General features: G+C 43.2%; 1 protein-coding gene across 3 annotated transcripts in view; it reads right to left on the bottom strand.

The window, feature by feature from the left end:
• Positions 1-8,819, bottom strand: part of drongo (Arf GTPase activating protein drongo) — a 40,940-nt gene extending 32,121 nt beyond the window's left edge. For all 3 annotated transcript variants that reach the window (XM_075680261.1, XM_075680259.1, XM_075680260.1), the window contains exons 1-4: positions 8,634-8,819; positions 6,183-6,276; positions 1,513-1,836; positions 616-772 (exon numbers count right to left, since the gene is read on the bottom strand). In XM_075680261.1, the coding sequence (XP_075536376.1) occupies positions 616-772; positions 1,513-1,836; positions 6,183-6,276; positions 8,634-8,797 (739 nt within the window). In that variant the 5' untranslated portion in view covers positions 8,798-8,819. The remainder of the gene's footprint in view (positions 1-615; positions 773-1,512; positions 1,837-6,182; positions 6,277-8,633) is intronic.
• Between the last annotated feature and the right edge of the window lie 13,972 nt (positions 8,820-22,791).

Below are 22,791 nucleotides of genomic sequence, written 5' to 3' on the forward strand. Positions count from 1 at the left end.
GGTGGCGGCGGTGCGCAACGTGCATTTTTCTATTTGTGTTTATGTGCCTTAACACAACAGCTCATTTTTACTGTCAGCTTACATTTACTTCAATTCATACTGTCACTACAGCTACAAGTCTTAGACTTTGTGTAATATTCTAAAATGTTGCTATCGCTGTCATTGCTTTGCCCGGATGACGAAATATAGAAACAAATTAGCCAACATTCCAACTGTTATAAACAACATTTGTTCACCATAAAGTGGGAAAAATTATTGATGAGGTGACCTGGGTGGCCAATTGGACAGCTCGCCTAACTGACGTTAATTGCGCTGTCAATTGGGAGGGGGCAGCTGGAAAATCAGGGGAGTGACACTGCTCAGATTGGTAGCAATGCAAATATTTAAAACCTCATAATAAATTACACATTTTATGCGGAGTGCTCAAATGTGTCACTTAATGATCAGAAGGGCCTATGCGGACAGCTCAGTACATTTGTACAACATCGCCAAAATCGTTTCAGGGTCCTTTTAAAGAAAACAACACATACATGCATAACTTACCATGTGAGCTAGTAATCACATTAAATCTAATACACAGAAAGAAGACTTGTGGAAGCATGCAGTCATGCTAACCTGTAGGTGTAGAGTTGACAGAGGCTGAGTTGAATGGGTCGCTGTTGAAAGTGCCAAAAATGTCGACATTTGACTTGAACATGGGTTGGCTGGTTGTCGTTGTGGCAACAGCTGATGAAATGGGTGTCGGCCAAGTTGCAGAACTAGGAGTCGTAGGCTGTGAAAGAAACACAAGAGTACTGCAATGTAAAATAATACTCAAACAGCTTCACAGTGCATCACGAAAACAGAAAGATTTAGGTTAGGAGATGAAAACAGCTTGTCTTCGGTCTTTTGCTTAGGTCCCAGCAACGTAAAAGCAGAGTATGAGTTCTTGCGTATGTCAAGTCACTGGCGTTTCCTTAAAAGCTCTCTATAATCAAGGAAGTACAATGTGTGCAATGGGGTTGGCACTTACAACTGCAGCTTTTGCCTATCATGCGTTCAAGGTTAATGAACAGAAATGAGACTTACCCAATGCAAACACACAAAACAGCCCGTTATATTATTGTGCTCATTAAAGAACAAATGAAACTTTACTGTTGAAGGGCAACTTCTTTTTCCAAACCACCCAGTTTGTGACAAATAATACAAGCCAACTTCACCAACAGAAGCACATGATAGCTGATGTGAAAAACACATGTATAGAATCCAACCTAAAATATATGTTCTATTGCACAGAGAAAGTAAACAAGCTTTTTTTTCTTTTCTTTTTTTTTTTCATCCGAACATCCCCAGAATTTTAATCACCAATTATCATATTCGTTGTTTGCATTTAGCTTTGCAGTCCTCAATTTACCCTAGCTGCTTTCAATTAATACATCAGAAAAGGAGTATCGCAATAAAGGGCTTAAAATGCGTGCACACTTTTCCTTGTACTTGAATATTGAATGATATGAGTTGGTCTTTGACGGTCACCTGGGACTTGTGAATGACTAGAGGGAGGCTGTTCTTCCCCAGGAGGCTAGACAAGGGCTTCGTGTCGGGCATGACAGCAGAATTGGAATGCGGCACATGGTTGGTCGGTGGCGGTGGTGTTGGTTGTGGTTGCTGCTGTGCCGTTGCTCTTCCCTGTTGCTGCTGGTCTGCATGCATCCTCTGCAGAGCCACTTCAGGGTCAACATACCAGCGCTTGCGTTCATACTTTTGGATCATCAGGTCCCGTGTCCGCTGTTCGTCTCTGGAGTCCGGCTCCATTGGGCAGCGAGAGTCGTACAGGCCCAGCCACACGTACTTGCAGTACTGCGCACATGTTGGTCAGAAGTGGGCAGAGGAGATCACAGTCAACATAACCAAGGACGGGCCTACTTATTTAGACATACGAGCTCCACGTCACAGTCAGTCAGTCTTTTTTATGTATATGTTGTGTCATAATGATGTGTTACCAGTGCGGTGTGTAAGAACATACAGAAGTGCATTGCCCCCAGTATTCCACCAGTTCAACAGATGATTAACAATATCATCTTAACAGAGCAGAGTGGGGGAGCCATGGCACCAGTGTTAACAACAGCAAAGTCCTAGAAAGGTGTGCCGAGATCTTCAGGAGATCTGAAGATTTTGGTGAAATATATGTTACAGCAAAGCTGTCTATGGCTAGGATCTGGAAAAAACAGAGATTTCGACAAAAACAAATCACCATGTGGGCCAATCCTGGTGATAGTGCAGAAAGAATCCAAGCTCAATGGCACATACCCCTGTGGTCTCGATGCATGTTGAAACATCAGTATGTATGTATGTATGTATGTATGTATGTATGTATGTATGTATGTATGTATGTATGTATGTATGTATGTATGTATGTATGTATGTATGTATGTATGTATGTATGTATGTATGTATGTATGTATGTATGTATGTATGTATGTATGTATGTATGTATGTATGTATGTATGTATGTATGTATGTATGTATGTATGTATGTATGTATGTATGTATGTATGTTAGAAGAGTTAACTGCTGGGCTAGTTGGTGATCTTGCATACTGAAAAGTCAAGCGCCCGTGGTGTCATCGTCTTTCTTGTGTGTGTTGTTTTTGGCACAATATCTTTTCAGTATGCACGTATGTATGTACGTGCATACACAAATACACACACATAAAGTAAAAAATAAATAAAATAAAAAAGCGAAACATAAATACAAAAAAATGAAAAACAAAAACAAAGCTAAATAAAATTAAATTGTGGGGTTTTACGTGCCAAAACCACTTTCTGATTATGAGGCATGCCGTAGTGAAGGACTCCGGAAGTTTTCGACCACCTGGGGTTTATTAACGTGCACCTAAATATAAGTACCCAGGTATTTTCGCATTTCGCACCCATCCAAATGCGGCCGCCGTGGCCGGGATTCGATCCCGCGACCTCATGCTCAGCAGCCCAACACCATAGCCACTGAGACAAACAAAGTTATGTTAACAAAAACAATGTGCAGGAGTGATGAATGCTGTTGCCCAAATGCTAGTCTATAATGATGTGTTGAAACGTCCGTGTATATGTTAGAGAGAAACAATATACAAAAAGAAACTTATAAAGGTGAAAAAGAAAAAAATATATGAAACAAACAACAAAGTTATGTGTTTGTAGCTTTATTCAACCAATATAGCATAACCACCACATAGAATTTAATATAGCTATTGGGCAATACAGCTTCATTGGTTTTTCATCTTCACTAGTGGGAGGGCTCTGAATTTTTAAAAATAAAACTATTACATGTACACAGAAATATTTTTTTCCTGGAAAATTGCTTACTGTAAGCATCAGCATGTTGCACATAAAGAAGAGAAATAAACAGATGGTAGAGCCTTCTCTCAACAGCAATGCAAGATCCTTTGTTGAGACAGATCACAAAAAATTACAACATAAAGGCTATGTGCCAAACTCTCAAAGGTTACAGAAAAGAGATTTTCGTTGAAGCACGCATTTACTAACTGTGTCAAATTTCTGGAAATGACTGGTGGTGTACTAAATATTTTCTGTGGATATGCAAGGAAATTCTAAATGTCCAAGTGCAATGTGAAAAGAGAAGCGCAGGTTCCTTAAGGAAAAGACATGCGCACATGTTAAAAAAATTGCATTGCTATGGTATTTGTGGGCAGACCTTATCACTTATTGACTCTTATTTATCCAACAAACAACAGGTTGTTCAGATAAGTAACTCTTATTTCAGGGTGAAACCTGTGTTTCATGGAGTGCCTCAGGGCAGTATTTTAGGCCCATTATTATTTAACATCTGTCTTAATGACACTGTAAATATTAATATGCTGATGATACCAGTATATTGGGGGGGGGGGCACGATATTCCAGAACTTGTAAGAACTTGTTATCGCACAATGAAAACACTAGAGAGATAGTCAACAGCAAATGCTATGCATATTAACAAAAGTAAAACAAAATCTGTTATATTTTGACCAAAGAGTAAAATAATTTATCTCATCAGGACACAGTACTGAGTACTCGCACTGTTGAAATTGTTGACCATTTTAAAAGTTTGGGCACAATTTTTTCAGCGAGAATGAGCTGGGATTGCCATGTAAGACATGTCTTGCAAAAATTAGCTCAAGTGACGGGTGTAATTGGCCGGCTTCGGTACTTGCTTTCAAAGGGAATCAAGCATTTGCTCTATCACTCGCTCTTTAGTTCTGGTTGAAACGATTGCCAACTAGTATGGAGGTAAAATGACGACTACTAATCTTAATCAAATGTACTTGGTTCAGAAAAAAATGCATCAAGCATATTTTCAATGCTCCTTTTGTGGCACCTACTAACGTTTTATTGTGCAGTTCAGGTATAGTTAAGGTACATCAGCTGTACAATTATACATGAAGCAGGAAATTCAAATTAGAAACTAACACTAACATAACAAATTTGCATGTTTTCTCCAACTTAAAGTTAGGCATTTAGTTATCCCATGCGTCATGGAGAAAATTGGGAGGTACATACAGTACAATTAAACTACAGGAAAAGAGCAATTGTCTTACGCTCTTCCCCCACTTCTAAATCACTGTGACCTTAACAATTTTGATTTGTTTAATTGTTCACATCAGGATATCCGCAAATTATATACAGTCATGTATAACGCAGAGATTTCAACTAGTTAGCATTTGTTTTCATTACGCAGTTTGTCTCAATGTCAAATCGATACTCCTGTGTCTAATTGTTTTGTTTCGTTGTATGTAGCTGGTTGTAACAAGTTGATTTCTATACTGTTTTTCTTTGTATTCAGCGTATTTGTTCTAGGTATTTTTAACTTTATAGCACACAGATTTTCATTTTTCTAAGAAATGTTTTGTATTTCATTTTTTCTATTATGTAGATTGTAATAATTGATTAAAATCTTGTATAACTAAGTATTAGCTTTACATCTCCATGTTTTTGTGTGTATGCCCTATTGCAGTACGCTGTTAAGTGTCGATTTTTTTAAAAATTTACCATAACTGTGACCGCTCCAAATTTTTCTATGGGGCTGTGAACAAGTCAAGCCGTTTTGAGAAACAGCTTTATGTTACAATCTTTTTTCTGTATCTTGACTAAATAAAAATAAACTTGATTATATTTGAAAAAAAAAGAGAAAGAAAGGACATTAGTTCTCACTGTCCTCATGTCTCTATGACTGCCTCAACTCTCGCAAATAAGGCTTTGTGAATAACAACATCAAAGCAGTTTGAAGAACTTATGGAAATGATGCTAAAAAAGTGAACAACAAAAAAAGCCCAATGAGACAAAAAGCTAGAGATTTTGAACATTTCCCCCTTTTCTGTATAATCCAACAACAAATATGTAGCTGACCATCAGAATTTTGAAATTGGCAGCAGCACAAGCTTCCCCTAATTACATATAGTGGTGCACCACCTTCTAAAGAGATTCTTCATTAAATTTCAATTTGTATGTGTGGTTTAGTGAAGTTCATGTCACAGCATGGAAACTTATGTGTATGTGCAACTATGCTAAACAAACAGTTGTGACAATGTCCATGCTAACACTGCTGAACCGAATATACTCTACTTAAAACACAACATGTGCAAATCCTCAATTCATGCTGAATTTGCTCTGCATGTTACCAAGGACAAAATTAAGGCACCGCAATGCTACTGTTATTACTTTGTGCTAGTATCGTGTGCTACACAGGGTATTTTGACCAAATGGGGTTCCTTAATGTGCACTTAGATCTTATTACAGGATCATTCTTGCATTCTGCTGCCATCGAGACGTGGTCACCATGGTTGGAGGTGTAGCAATATTTCTTTATAAGATGCTTCAATGCAAATATGTCAGGCCCAAAACACCAAGCTTACTGCAAGCGCGTGCGCGCGCACACACGCACACACACACACACACACACACACACACACACACACACACACACACACACACACACACACACACACACACACACACACACACACACACACACAAAAAGCAAACAAGGAAGCAGGAAATTGGAACATTCACATCTTTTTTTGCTACAATAGTTACAATAGTGCAAGGCTTCTCTACATTACTGAACTGCAAAAGCGTGTTACGCAACATCAGCCTCGAGACCAATCATGCAGACATACTATTCTAGTGACGCATTATAAGATGTTTCATGTTTACCTCATTTCCTTTGTTTTTTATCTGCTCTATTTCTTCAGGTGTGAATGTTGTCATGGTGATGGATTTCACTCGATGCGGTGGGTTTAAACCTCGCCTGAAAAAGAAATGAAGCAGATGCATCCATGCAAGATGTCGCAGGGAGATAAAAATAAAACCACCAGTACGAAAAGCCACACAATGGCATTTAGCGTACATGGAGAGACAGAAAAGGGCACAGGAAGCAAGATAATGGTTCTGTCTGCCACGCTATTTGCTTTGTAATCACAACATAAAAAGATAAAGTTTTTTTAGTGGAGTGATGCTTTCATAAATCACTGGAAGTAAAAAAAAAAAAATCCATACATAAGACCTTGCACCTAATGTCAAATAAATAATATTGATTTACAATGTAAGTACTGTGGTGGAAATCGGAACCTGACCATTCATGCCTGCATCACACAGGAAAAGAGAGTGCATTTAAGCACCTCGGGCAATATATGTTTCTCAATGCCATTATTAGTGAACCAAGCACTACACGTTTTTTTAGTGTCATTAAATGCAACAACAAACTAACACAAACTTATCCTAAAATTATAATTTTTGCAAGCTAATGCTTTTCATTGGTTAAAAATGTAATCAATGCCACAAGCGCCTTTTCAACCAGTGTTTTACTTCCAAGGTGCACTACTTTTTTCTGTCAAGTAGCTTAATTGTGATATGCTCATCAATCCGAAGTAAAAGCATTAAAGAAAAACACTGAACATTGTTTAGAGTGTGCCAAATAATATAAACCTTGATGTTTGCTGAAGGGCTAAAAGAAACTTATCTTTGGATAAATATTCACAATTAAATTAAATTGCTCTGCTGCACATTTGTTTAGCATTCTGAGGGTCAGCAGAAATGTTGAGAGCTGGAGTAGCCATTTCATTTCTAAGCACGCTGTCCGAAGTTTGTGAATCGTGCATGGCATACAGCTTCCACATCATTACATTTATCCACACGGCTGTCCATTCAGCACTTATTGTCATTTTCTGTGTCCATGTGGCATGCATGAGTGAGTGCCTTGTGCTTTCGCCTGACCACTGGGACACATCTCTGTTGAAGCGGACGGCACTTGAGATAAAATTAACCATGTACAGTGTTGGGCGGCGGGGGTCATAACAACCTGCCCCTCCCACTCACTCATTCCTTGAGACCCCAGGTTGCAGTGGCTTTCATTTAACCCATACAAAACAACTTGACAAGATGTGGAAGGCTTTTAAGTAGTTATAGAGCAAGCCATTTTTACAGGATGCTTACACTCTCATTACACACAAAATGTCACAAACTAGACTGCTTCAAAGCGAGCAATAATATGGATGGTGAAGTGTTCTTGAAAAAGAAAGCGATGTCAATTATTTCAGTAACACTGTTCACAAAACGTCTTTATGTGCACAGAGTAAGTAGTGCATGGAGGTAGTTCGAACGTAAACTTAAATGTCACCTTCGGGTCAAGGTTCTTTCTTCAAAGGTGGCCTGGCTTGCTCGCGTGTTTGCTCACATTAAACAGCTGTGCTTCCGTGTGCTCAAAACAAACTAAGTGTGGTGCCGTCTAAATGAAAAAAAAAAAAAAGGAATTTCTTTTTCTTCTTTTTTCACACGTATTAGCCAAGCCCCTTGCGAAGTGTCTCGCTCAGAGTGTAACCAAGATACTATCACAGCCGCAGCTGTCACGGTGCGTTCCAGTACAAGTACACGACTCACAATGCGTGATTATCACAAGATGAAACCGGTAGATTATACAAGGCCTCCGCTTCACGCTTCCATTATCTATAACACCCAATTATCGATGAAGAGTTAGAGTGAGCAGTTTAAGCCACAATTTTACGGATTAGTACGCCCTACGAAACCTGAATGTTTTCTCTACATACACATTGCCAAATGAAACATTTTGGTGGATATTGGAAAACACGCGCAGAAGACTGACACGAAAAAATGTAGTGACAACGAAGCGAAGAGCAGCACTCGGAATTTACAAATTATCAGTCGACCTTCCAATCGCTGGCAGGACCAGCAGCAACCGATAATTCTGGGCTCGGAAGGTCGCTCACTGCATGCCTCCATCGGTTTCGCTCACAGTTCAATAAGAAACCAGTCGCTGAGCCGTGTAACTGAAGGTCACACATGGGAATGTCATTTACACCTACAGTGAAACCCCCAGAAACATCCCGAGTGATTAGTCAATCACAGCTGCATCATCCGGTGAGGATCGCTTGCCAAATGGGCGATACACCTACATGACCAGCGGGCCAGCTCGCCCACTTTAGCTGCAACGGGTACAAGTCACGGACCAGTTACAGTCGACTCCTCGAGCGCGCGAACGCACACTCCAAGGAAAATGAATGAAGGGCACACTGTGGCAGACAGAACGTATAGCCCTAACTACGCATACTTCTCGAGTGATGTTGCTCAGAAGAGCGAAAAAACACTTACAGAATTCCGCTGCAGGATGTACAGACAAATGATCCGATAGTCATGTTTATATACGTTGGCCCCCGCTGATGACAGTCGAAACATTGCTTATTTGCAGGTAATGCAGCAAGTTCTCGTAGAGTTTTTAAATTTTTCTCCTCTTGCGTTCTCTTCCTGGCGGCCATTTTGAATCGCCAGCCGGAAGTTTCAATCCGCCAGCGATGATCACGCCAGTAGTGGTTGCTTTGTCTTAAAGCAACAGAACAGTGTTCATCAAAACACGTTAATGTAACATAACTTTACTTACTGCACAGCTTAGGCTATTTATTTACGACGCTACTCAGTTGAAATGAAGGAAAGTTGACAAGATGGTCAACATCGCAGCACTTACGTCACAACGGCGGGATTTTTGGAGTAGATCCAAAGCGCGTCGAATACTGTCACGTATCCGTCAATTCAGAAGAAGCAAACGTTCAAAACAAGCAGCCGCAAGCATGTCTATTCTGTTGGCAAGCCCTTTTGCAGTTCCTGCTGCGTTCACCGTCGTCTTAGCTGCATATGTGTATCCCCAGCTGTTCATGACAGCCCTCGCACCACGAACGAGCAAGCGTGCGCTCTCGGAGACCCTTAACAACTGCATCAGTGCAGCCACAGGCGTCGGTCTTGCCCATTGGTTCGTCAGAATGGTTCCGCTTGCTAGAACGATGGTGGACAAGTCAGCTCTCGCTATTCACGTGCCCATCGCAGACTACATGACCGCAGCGGGGGTGCTGTTCGCGCACGTGATGAAAACGATGTTTCTCGCCATCAACAAAGGTCTGCAGGTACAGGAAACACCCGAGCGAACTGTGGAGAGGTACGTCTTAGGGAGCAGGCAGTACACGTACGACGTACGTCCTTTGTCCAGTGTCATCTACACCAAGCTTGGTCTCCTGGCCAGCATTCATTTCTTCGTCGAAGGCTTCAACATCGGCAGCGCGGTGTACGGTACTGTGAGCTTGTTTTTCTCGGCCGTGGCAAGCCAGATTATCGTCGCTCTTGTGTTGGGCGTTATGGGTCTTCGCACGGGCTGCGGCGTCTGGAAAACGCTGAAGGTGGCCCTGCTGTACTCTTCGACGACACCTCTGGGCATCATGTGCGGTATGGCAACCGAGGACAACACTGGTTGGATGTCCTACATAACCTTGGCCATAATTGTTTCCCTGATGGCTGGCTGCTACTTGGCAGTCTTCATGGAGCATATAGCTCTCCAAGAGATCAACCTGATGTCCAATGGCAAAGGAAACCGCTGGCTGTTCTTCTCTACAACGGTGCTGTTTCTAATATGCCTGTACTCAATGTACGAACTGTGAATTCCTTATTGTTAGGTGAGCGTTTTCGCTGCGCACAGCAAAGTGGAATAAAGTCAAAAGGAAAGCGTGGTCTGTATACGTGTGAGGGCTATAGTAACGGTAAATCTTTGCGATACAACTCTCAAGGACGTGTTCCCTCAGTTCGCCCGTATTAGTTTCGATTGACGCAGGTCATATCACTTTGTTGTAATGTAAGAACATAGAGGCAACTAATTTGGTGGCTTACGGACGACTCAGTTAAGCCATGGGTGAAACTTCATTGTGGCATGTCAGAAATGCAACTATGTGTGTTCTTTTTTTTTTTTTCATTAAATTTTTGCGTGCTTAAGTCAGCATTTTCAGTAATCAAACTCAGCATAGCATGTGGGATACGTTTGACATTGCAGCTTTAGTGCTTCAATCGTGGCTGTTTTATTGTTTTTATTATTAGATTTTTGATAGCGATTAATCGGTTCAGGTCGCGCGAGCGATGACCAGGCTATGGTAAGCACCGACGCTAATTCTCACTTTGTTTACTCTACATCAAGGAAGGGAACCACGGACTGGGCCTATCGTAGGACTCTGAACTTGTCTCTCAGGAGTCTGAACTAAGACCACCGACGAGCGCCGCACTTCAAGCCAGAGGGGCAGGTGGTAGAACGAATACACCCTCACTGTTGCACTGGACTTACGATTACATCTGCGTGAGTTTGATATGCTTGTCCACTCAAGCAAACGTGGTATAACATCCTCAGACCCCACGAAATCCCAGTGAAACGACGCCTTTTAATGTCAGTTCTTACGGTCAACCGGTCGGTTAAAATTCGGACATTACTAGCTCAATCAGATTGCTCGCATCGGCACTTTCATGAATACGCGGACAGAGATTCCATTTCGACAGTTCATTCAGGTGAAATACTCTTTTCTTTTTCTAAACACATAGATACAGGCCTTAACACATTATGGCGCTTTCTCTTCTTCACTTTTCTTCCTGGATTGTCGCAACATATGGCAGAAATTGCTAAGTACAACACATTCGTTTTTAGTTGTCGATAACGGTGCAGTATAGTACGTCTTACACAAAGTATACATTTTCTCGAAAGCCAGTGGCAACGAAATTCTTACACGCCTGACATAAGGTGTCGCCTGCATACAGCTTTCTGTTGCACTAGATTATGTTAGCTTGTCATTCCTGGATTCGCTTGTAAAATTATCAAAGCTGTTGTCCACACGGGTGGACTAATCCGGGTGTCTGAAGAATGTAAGACAACTGTCCAATCAACTAGAACGTTTCGTTTTCTGCGAAGTTTATGTAAAAAAATAAAAAGATTTCATTTTTATCTCACATACATAAATCCACAAATTGAATTAATATATTAGTTAATCATTAAATTGTTCTGATAATAGATTAATTAATTATCGCAACGTTACAAGCAATCAGATTAGAATATTTAATTTATACCCATCCCTAATGCCCAGCAGATCTTTGCCAAGAGGCACTTATCGAACATTGATACTTAAAAAGAAAAAGAAAAAAAACTTATGCCAATTTGAAGTTACCTATGCGGGGAAGTCAACATGGCACACTGATTGCCTTTATGCGAGGTACGGGGCTCTTCGACACCTGGAGACACACACAGTGACACTCATATAGGAGGCTCAGGTGGAACAATTGACGGCTATGTACGCAAGGCTAACCCCGCCGGCTGCAACATCATCACCACCGATGCCACCACCACCACCGACATGGCACACTGCAGCCCAAATGTAGCACAAAGAAGCGGTGGAGTTGTTATGACTAAAGAGAAAACAGACAACGGCTAAGTGAGTGAACAGGAAACCACAGTGCGTTCTGTGATGCTGATTGGTTGGTTGTGAGTGGCTCCTCTCTGTCCCTACTGATCCCTCTGTACTACTGATTGGCCGTTTCAGAAAATAATGCCAATATTGACGAATATAAATTCAATTAAAAGTGGTAACTGTGTCGCACTGCCATTTCGCTGTCGTCTGCTTGCGCTTTAGTTCTAACAGTGCTACCAACGAGGCCCGATCAGAAGAAGCGCAAGAGAAAGAAATTACGGCAGATCCAAGGCGCTTGTTTGAATTAAGGTGAAGCGAAGCTGACTAAAACGTTTCGATTAAATTCTATGCAAAGAGACACACACATGATGCGCGCAAGTTATGCACGCCAGACGAACATGCTGGAATCCATTTGAAGCGGAACGTTCGTGACGCTGCCAAGATTAAGGTCTTGTATAACCTAATTCGATGCGTGCAATTGTCTTTATTTTAACACAATGCAACGTGTAATCTCATGCAATGTTTATACACCACACAGGTCCCAACTTCAATGTCACGTAGTGTTTACATTTTCGCACGCACTTGGAAACGCCACGAGGACGAAGGTTAGTCGACGGAAGAGTGGCGAGGAGAGATGTAAGCAGAGAAAAGTGCTGCTTGTATGTGAATACATTTAGGGCTTCTAGCGTGCCATGTGTGTCACTGTGGCACGTACCCACTTGTTGAAGAGTAGGAGAGGCCCAATGTAAGAAACATAAGAAAATCACACAAGCCATTGAACATGATGCGCTATATACCATAAAGTGTGCTTTATAAATACGTATTGATCGGACATATATGATTATAGCTTTTATGTAGTAGTATAACATATATGTTGTTTGGGAACGCAGACACCGGTGCGGTCACTGGTGATATTTCGTCCCTCAGTATTCCTATATATGACGGCGCATCCGCGATGGCACTTGCACAGTTTTTAGGAATGACGTAGCACAAATGATGAAAATCAAGTAAACCGCTTAATATCATGAGCTATATCATTAAGAGGTCCATGTGCTTTAGCGATACTTATGATGCGACATTATATAGGCACAGGTTTTGTGCCGTGATATGCTGACTGCTTGGTTACACAGAACAGAGATGCGCTGCATCTCGCACTGCTTTGTCAGGCAACATATCAACATATGTAGTGGTTATATATATATATATAACCCACCGTGGTTGCTCAGTGGCTATGGTGTGAGGCTGCTGAGCACAAGGTCGCGGGATCGAATCCCGGCCACGGCGGCCACATTTCGATGGCGGCGAAATGCGGAAACACCCGTGTAATTAGATTTCGGTGCACGTTAAAGAACCCCAGGTGGTCGAAATTTCCGGAGTCCTCCACTACGGCGTGCCTCATAACCAATAATCAGAAAGTGGTTTTGGCACTTAAAACCCCATAACTTAATATATTATAAAACTCTGAATACACGGTGTCACAATCAGATTTCATAGGGAAATGCTCGCATGACATATTTTAAGTCGGTAACGTGTCAAAGCTTCCAATATCACGACGCATGCATGCAGATAAAAGAGAGCTATAGAAAAATAGCTTTTCTCCCCAGCTACTGATAATCCGCATCTCCAATTTCCTCTTTCCGCTACAGCGGTCGCAAAAAATGCTGACCGCCTCCTGTTTCCCAACCAAAAGAGAAAAATAATAGGAGAATGCTGTCTCACCGGAAAATTTCTGTTGTTTTTAGTAATGAACAAACATATTTTCTGTAATGGCAGCCGACTCAGGTCGCGGGCTCGATACGTTAGAGAATTTGTTAGAGTGCACGTTACAGAAACCTATAGGGGGGTCAAAATAAATCGGAAGCCCCCACCACGGCGTGCCCCGTAATCAGATCGTTATTATTTTAGCCCGCAAAACGCCAGAATTTAATTAATCATTCGACTCTGGGCCAATCCTTCACATTGGCATATATCTCCGCCACCAGTTAAGGAAAACCAGGCCAAACCAAATTAGACCAGACCGCAATGATTCCTGACGCGGTTCTGTCTTTTATAAGTTACCTTTAAAGCTGCCGTGAAACAAGCGTCGACGCGGCGTGGGTGGCGAAGTCCTGGGGCTGCCCAGGCGGCCGGGTCTTCCTCGGAGGACGCAAATGCGCCGGCAGTTCGCAAAACGCCAGCTGGCGTGTTTCCTCACCGAGGTCGCGAGTTCAGCTCCTCCGAGGGCGCATTGCGCAATGCACTACGTGCACCCCTGACTCTGAGTCGCGTATATCTGATCTCGCCTCTGTCCTACTGATCAGCTTACAGCTCGGCACGCATACGTCGAGAGCAGCGCGGGTGTGCAAGCGGCCTACTCGCCTTCGCAGCGTGCGTCAGTCGACGTGTTAACGCGCTGGACGAGAACAGTTCTGGGTTCTTCGCTTCGAGTCTGTGCGTAGTCACAAAATCCTTCCGCGAGAAGAAACTCTACAGTAAAACATTTTTTTTTTCACGATTAAGGGCGCTGGTTTGTCTCCTGACCAACATCTGCGCCCTTAAGGGGTAAGATCGAATTGTTGATAGGGGCAAATGAAGTTTTCATTTGCGGCGACATTTTGCCGCAATAAACGGGATGACAGTTGCGACAGACGACGCAACAACCCCATGAAAAACTAGTGCATCCAATCAGTTGGAATCTATATACAGCGAAGCTTTGCGTGAGTGCATAAAGAGTCGAAACACGAGTTTTTGTTTCTTGAATGTCCGCACAAAGTGGCACGGAAGGCTTTATTCAGGCATTGTGGAGAGGCTGATGCAATGCCGCCGCCGCGGATACGCGAAAGTGAGCTTTCTGGTTCTTTTTTTGTTCGTTCCCCTCACGGCCGCGGATGCGCGGAGGCGAGCGCCATCTGGTGGTGGCGCAAGAAACCCAGCGGTGCGCGTCCTCTGCTGTGATTGGTTGGTTTATTCGGGTAGAGAACGGCCACGACGCAGCACCCACGGTCACGAAAACCCGCCGGGGTTCGCAAACAAAAGCTTCATTTTTAATAAACTTTCGTAGCTCTCACAGGCGTACCAGGTGCGTACCAGGTGGTCAGCATTAACACACAATTGATTAACTGCGGTTTCTGTCATCGCTGGTGTATAGTTTTCAGCTTGCTGTTACGCCCAGGTAAAAACGTTTTTACAGCCTTGAGAGTAAGGGTGTTATTCGTGGGACAAACTAGTAACCATAAGGATGCAAGATGTGTTACAGCGTTCGCTAGCCAGGATAGTCGTAAAAACAAAATACCGGTCGTGATGACGCTGTCCTGGAGTTCCGGCCCCAACGCGCCATGGCATCATTGAATTTGAAGGCGTCTACAGTCGATGCTAGTTATTTTCTTTATCGGTAAATAACGACTACATTACATTATAAAGGTAAGCGGAACCTATAGGAAGTTACGACAATGGTGCGTGCGCCAAAATGGCACAAATATGAGATGATAGTTTGAATATCGGTGGCGTCAAACTGACGTATACCGGTGCTGCGTTGGCGGGGCAAAAAAAAAAAAAAAAAGAGATTGGCTGCGGCTTCGCTCAGCTAACCCCGGATATGCATATTTATGGGCCGATTTCGCCAATGAGTCTGCTAATTAGTTGCTTGCTATGCCAGCATGTCCCGAGACCCACTGTAATATCACTTTATGTGTTCCTTCATTAGCCTGAGCTAAACTGTTCAGTACTGCGTATGTTATCCGTGCGTGTGGTTGGCTGTCATCAATATTTTGAAGACATGCTAAAGCCGATAAGGAGTCCGTGCAAATTACCACTTTGTTGGTGTCTTATATGTTTCGATAAAATAAGGGGCTTGGAGAATTGCCACTAATTCCGCTATTGTTCGTGACGACGTGCGTCCTGGATGACAGGCGTACTCTACCTGTAAGGATGGTATAACATAAGCTGCAGTCGCACTTTCTTTGATTACAGAACCGTCCGTGTAGACGTTAATAGATTCCTGGTACTTGTCAAATAGGTGATGTAACGCTAATTGTTTCGCTGCTAATGTGGAGACGTCGCTTTTATTTTTAAGCCCTTCGATTGACGTTTCCATTTTCGGCGCCTGCAGAAGCCATGGTGGGTAGCAGAGGTCCGAGTGCCGAAAGACTCATCATGGAAGTCGAGATTTAAGCTCATGAAACATGGCGTGTATCTGTGCAACCGGACGGTTCTCTATCATAGAGATAAGTGGGTGCGCAGAATGCCGGGCAGAAATTCTGAAGAGATGTCAGCATGTTTCCAGGCTGCGAATTACGGTGAAATGTGGTTCCCGCGCTGCTGCAATAGTGAGGTGACTGAACATAGCTTGCGGGACTCCTAGACGCACCCGTAAACTCCGAGCCTGCAACAACTGTAGCCGGTGGAAGGACGTCGCAGATAATTTGTGCAATACAGTGGCGGAGTAAGCAATTCCCTGACGGACAAGTGTTGAGTGAACGAAGCAGAGATGCAGTTGTTCCACCCCACTTCGTGCCTGCGATTCTGCGAAGAATATTTATCACACAACTAATTTGGTCCTCCAGGGCGGTGAAATGATGAGTACATCGAAACTGGTGGTCTAAAATCACGCCGAGAAAATGGCGTTTCCGAACCAGCTCGATCTCATGGCCGTCTTTTGAAAGACCAAAATTCCTAACCTTTTTTCTTGTGAAAGGCAAAACCGCTGATTTGGCATAATATATCCGCATGCCCCGTTCTCTTAAATAATGACCTACTGCATTCAAAGCCTCCTGCAGCCGAGGCTTGACAACGTTCGATGTCTGTCCGCAAATGTCAAGAGCATACATAGATATGTTTGTGTCTGCTGGGAGTACTGCTGGTAAACCTACTATTGAGGCATTGAAAAGAAGTGTACTTAGTACACTTCCTTGCGGTGGTGGTGGTGGTGGAAACGTTTATTCAACAGAGAGGGTGAAGCTCGTAGGCTCCACTAAACTTGGTGTCGTCCTTAGTCCGGGACGTCATGTGTCGAAGCCGCCGCTCGAGCGCGTTGGACCAGAACTCAACCAGAGACCAGAGCTAGTCCGGAGCTACAGATCAGGGTCGCCTCGCAGTTCTCTCGAGTGGGGTGAGAAATAGGGGTCCTTGCGGAACTCTTTTGTTTATGGTGTATGCATCGCTTTGTCCGTCATTTGTATTTATATATATCTTTCTGTCTCTCAGGAAGTTAGCGATCTATTTGAAAACCCGGCTATGCACTCCGAGAGTTGAGAGTCCAAGTAGAACATGAAGGTGGCTGACCGAGTCAAATGCCTTCTTAACATCGATAAACACAGCAACGACAATGTTCCCACAAGTAATCTCGTGGTCAGCAAACGTTACCAAGTCAAAGATGCAGTCTATATTGTAAATCTACGTTTTCTGAAACCAGCCATTTGATGGTAGACGACTGCTGGATTCTATCCACCACTGCAATCTAATTTCGATATTTTTTTCCATCACCTTTGAAACACAACTGGTTAAACTAACAGGACGGAAGGAGTCAAGAGACAGAGGTGTTTTGCCAGGTTTTAGCAATGGAACCATGTTAGCGATCCTCCAACTCACAGGAACATGTGCTTCCTCACACATCTTGTTGAAGACGTGTAGGAGAAAAGACGTACCTGTTGAGCCAAGGTTTTTCGAGGTGCAAAAAGAGATGTCAGGACCAGTAGCTGTTCTTGGGCGTGTCTTCGAGAGAGCAGGCTGCAGTTCTTTTTGAGAGAACAGAATATCCAACTGGGCATGAGGTAAATCGCAAACATCTGTTGCTGCACCAAAAAGAAAGATTGATATTGAATCGATACAGACTGTGCGAAATTTACTAGTTCTGCACAGAACGTGTTTGCAATTTCGCGTTCAGATAAGCTAAGAGCTGTAGCAAGGATTTTGAAGGGACTGCATTGTGATATCGGATGGCCAAAGGCGTTTATTAACCTCCAGATTTTCGGTAAGGGAGTGAAGGGGGTAAGTGACCTACGGAACTCACGCCACTGTTACTGTCCCAGTTTTTGCATGTCCCGGTTAGATTTTCGATGTGCAGCTTGGCTTTCTTGATAACATTCAAGCCGTCCGTAGCGATGAAACCGACGCTGCGCCCTCCGTCTAACTGCTCGGAGTCGTTCACAGTCTGTGTCGGCACTGTATTGTCCTTCCGGAACAGTTGTGCATCGCGTAGCCCTGGGGTAGTTACTAAGTACCGATGACATGAACATGTCCAGGTCATCTACTTGGTTCAGTACCGCAGAATTATATTCTCGGAATAGTTGCCAATTAGTAAGTTCAGTTACTCTAGGAGATCCTGCCGGGTGCATAAGGGGTTGTGCTATGAGAATTGGGAACTGGGCAGCACCACTTGTCTCATAATCTGTGCACCATCTAATACCGCGCGAAAGGTCAGAGGAGGCTATAGTAAGTTCAAGATAACTAGCGTAATTGTAGCTTCTTAAAATGTAATCGATCCATCATTAAGCACAACAAGGCCGCATGCGTCTATAGCCTTTTCTGAAGACCTCCCTCTAGAATCAGTGTGGCTACTTTCCCAGGTAACGTTATGAGCATTGAAGTCCCCGCAGATTAGGTCTGGTCCTTGAATCTTTTGAAAGGAATGCGTGAAAGTTGACTCAGTATTTCGCAATGCTGGTTGCATATAAATGCAAACAATGGTCACTATATCCGCTTTTTAAACTGAACTTTACAAGCAACGAGCTAAGGCACATCAGAGTCTGAGGAAAATGGAAGGCAGGAAGGTAGATCGCGTCCGACGCATAACATAGTTCGGCTAGATTTCGGAGTTCGTGAAAATGAGTATATTACATAATTCGCGAGGTGGAAATCGCGGTCTACACTAGCTTCGTTAAGACACACAATGGGGAACCTGTATTGAGAAACAAGCTTCCTGAAGTCTGCACTCTTAGATCGAATGACATTCGCGTTCCACTGAAGTACGGTTGTGTTTCGAAAACAGTTTTCTATTTGGCAAGCCGTTATGCGATATTGTAAGCTACTTCTGTAGTACCAGCGGTTCTAACAAAAGAGCAGCGCTCACCTCTGGAAGGTTGTTCGCCATAGGAAACGCCCGCAGAATTGCTTTTAACGCAACAAAAGAGCATAGATATCACCATATGCTGTTGAGGTGATTCATGTTCACGTGAGACATGAGCAAGTGCTTGTGTTCTCAAAGGGATGAATGCCTGCTGAGACTCATGTTGGCTGTCAACAACAGTTGGCAACGTCTTTCCTTGGCTGTCTTTCCTGCTTGGTTTGCCTTTCATGTCCTGTAAACCATTAGCCCTCATCGCATACGTTTTCTTGTGCTCTGCTGATTGTAACGGAGAAGCTGCTTTCACTGGGTTGACAGCATCTAAGTTCGAAGGAGGCGAGCCTTGCTTCGGGGCCCGACCATGTAATATTTCTTGTCGCTTGAGTAATGAAACCGCTTGATGCTTGGGACATCCAGCGTATGAAACTGTACGGTCTCCGTTGCAGTTGGTGCACTTGGGTTGATTCCTAGAGGTGCAGGCTTTATAATCATGCGCTCCAGCGCAGATATTGCATTGCAATTGGCCATGGCAGAACTTAGCAACGCGTCATAAACGCTGGCAGTTGTAGTACGGAGTTGCAGATTCTAAATATTCTTCGACTGGATGACTCGTGAATCCAAATAGAACGCGTGTTGGCAATGGTTTGTCACGCAAGAAGTGTAGGATGGCGCTCCCAAGTGCATGTGGTTCCACTGCTCCATCTTCTCGCCGGTGCCATCTGGTCTGCCTCTTAACGGAAATGACGCCGCTGTCTTGTAAGTACTCAAGTAGTTGGGCTTCAGCGTATTGAACTGGAACATGTGTTATTTTCCCTTGATTTTTCGTGTACGATGGTGGTACGTATGGTTCCACTGCAAGGCCTGCAACATGAGTCAACTCAGGTAGACTTGTAGAGGCAGCGAGAGAAGACGCACTGACGGAAAAGTTACCTTCCCTCGTTACACTAAATGATTGTACCTTATCTCTAGCCGTGGTAATAATCTCGCTGGCCAACTTGTTTGGATTCACTTTCCAAAACGACGCTTCCGGGTCAATGAGCTTGCAAATCACTGGTAATCCCGCTTGGCGTGATTCCTTGTATACGTCACCCTGGTGAACGATCTGTCTTCCGCTTACCTGTAGGTGTTTTCATCTATTGTGGCATCGCTGAACGGCTAATGATAGTCACTACGTGTCCTCTTGGGAGAGTTCGTCTCGAGGGCAGCATCCGTTGTCGCACTTGGGTTGACGTGGTCACTGCCAGCCGGCTGCACAGCGGTCGCTTGTTGCTCTGCAGTAGCATTCATATCTCCACTTGCATCAGACAAGCGCTGGGAGGAACGGGGTCCCTTCTTTGCCAACTCCTTCGGTTGCCGTAAGAGCCGTCGGTACGGCTTCGAGGCCAAAAAGTCCTCCCGCCTGGTGAGGCAGGAAGCTGTCGATCGAATTTTGGCAACTGAGTCCTGAGGTCAAGAGAGGAAACTCACAAAGGTTGTAATCTCTAAACTTCCCTTTTGAAGTTCCTGAAAAAGAAGTGGTGCAGTTTTTTGATATCAGGCTTTCTTTTATGAGGGATCACGCGTGATGGTTATATTATCCGAGAACTTCTATGTCCCTTTTTTATTATAGGTCTAGGCATCCGAAACTTATTACGCATAGTATTGCCACTCACTCAATTAGAGGCACCCTAACCAACAGCGGTCCTCACCTTATGTTTGAGTGTGAGAAATCAGGTAACAAGGCTTAATGAGGCCGGTTATCCAGTTTCAGTGATTACTTTATCTTGCGACAAGTTAATGAAGGAACTTAAAGTTCAAATAGGGTGGAATAAGCCTAAGGAGCAAGAGCGGAACAGAGTTGCCATTGTCCCTACGTTCATTCCTTCTAGCACAGGCTGAAAGAGGTGGCTTCTATGTTCCAGGTCAGGGTTGGGTTTTCGAGCAGAAATAATCTGAAGGGAATATGTGACGCAGTAAACAAGCGCGTTCATCACCAGGGGTGTCTTAAAAGGGGGGGGGGGGACTGGCAGGCGAAACATGGCATGCAGTTTGTCCCTTGCGCACAAAATGTTGTTTATTCGATTCCTTTTCCTCGTGGCCTACATTATATCAGTCAGACTGGAAGGTGCTTGAACATTCGACGAAGGGAGCACCATAGTTCTCTATAGTTCGCATATTTCTATGCATTGTCGCGAATGTGGGTGTCTTCCGATTTTTGAAAGCACTCTTGTGTTGTTCAGACACCGTGAGAAGCTCTCACGGGAATTAATGTAGTCTTATCACATTAGAAAGAAAGACTCACTATGTGACAGCGAACCTTCCATTTCGCCGCAAAGTTGCGAGGTTGCCTCGTTGGATCATGGGTAAAGCCACTGAGTTACTTCGAGTCTTAGTAATTTGTTTGTTACGTTGGTTAATCAGCCGTGACATGTGTATCACCGTCAAAACATGCACCTTCTGTGGTATAAAGGTTTTTGATAGTGTAACTGCGTATGCCGGTGTGTGTTTGGGGATGGGGAGAGGGGCATGTCGGTCATGTGGTGCGTGTTATATATAGGTTGTTTCCTTCCAATAAACGTAAGTTGTTAGTCAGTGCCGCATTGTGACCCCTTCAATTCCTTTTGCCTGCGTCTGTCGCGCCATAGCTACCATAAAGTTCCCCTAATTACTTTCTGAAATTGTGTTCTACTGTGTGCCTTCCACTACTAGAGTGTGCCTTTATAGTTTGGAATGGAACGTGTGAATCTAATGCTGACTTCATTGAACATGTCCGAAATTAATTGATATCTATTTTCAAGCATCGCTTTTGCTGTTTTCGCGACCATAGTCCAGCCCTCTCAAATATACCTGAACCCACACCCCTAAAATCAAGACGTATTAACACACACTTTTCGTTCTTTTATAAGTTGGTCCATGGCATTATACACTGCCCAAAGCTTCTCAATCATGTGCAATTTTTTTTCAGCCCTGTTGCGTTAAAAACTGTCCTATGGCTCGACTAAAAAAGTATTCTGCGTGTATTGACATATTTCGGAGTTAATTTCCAATGTTTTGTGTAAATTAACTCCCTTTTACACCCACCTCCTCGTTTTCTTTTTCCATATTTGTTTCACTATCTCACAATGTTTTGTCTACCACATTTGTCTTCTCTCTAAATTTTGTCTCCCATATTACTTAGTGTGCCAGTACGAAGGCTGCGTAGCTGTCTATGGGCACTGTAATAAAAAGTTAGTTAGTTAGTTTGATTGATTGATTGATTGATTGATTGATTGATTGATTGATTGATTGATTGATTGATTGACGGTTGTTATTCTTGTTGGAGATTAACCAAAATAAACTGAAAATGCTACCATTCCACAAATAAAGTGCGCCACACGGGATTACGCAGCTAACCAAAAGCTGCATTTATTTTCGTTGTTTTTTTCTTTGACAATAGAAAATTTAGAAGCTTAACAATTTAATACTATTTCAGTTGGAAGTTGTCTTCCCCGTTGGCTTTCACTTCAGTCACGATTCAACTACCTTAACTATACCCATTAGTAAAGCTATTATACATCGTAGATTAATCGCACTAGTGAATAGAGAGTTTGTTAGCAGCAGCTTTCCTGACAAAATAACAAAAATGACGGGTAGTAAGAATGCAGTGCATCAAACCTTCTTTCTATGATATCACGTGAGCCTATTATAGCATCGACTACTATAGCGTTATGCATTATTTAAGAATACGTGTTGCTTTAGAAATATTTGAAGAATGACTACGGTAGCGTAAATATTGCCTACCTCTAGGCGACGGTCGGCCCCACGCAAATGAAGTTTATAGCGTAGTATAAGAGGGCAATTTTTCTTATTTTTTCGGACGTCCACATGCAGAATAGCACTTTAATCAGTGAACTCAATATGTGTCAGGATGAGTTTACGCAACCTGCTGGACCGTTTATACGCTAGTCTACATCTTTGCATGAGCACTGCAAACGTGAGGACGCCTCTACAGCATCTCTCAACTGTCTCTTTGTTAACGTTTCGGGCGCAG

The sequence above is a fragment of the Dermacentor variabilis genome, chromosome 2, assembly GCF_050947875.1.
Source record: "Dermacentor variabilis isolate Ectoservices chromosome 2, ASM5094787v1, whole genome shotgun sequence".
Classification (NCBI taxonomy): Eukaryota; Metazoa; Arthropoda; class Arachnida; order Ixodida; family Ixodidae; genus Dermacentor; species Dermacentor variabilis.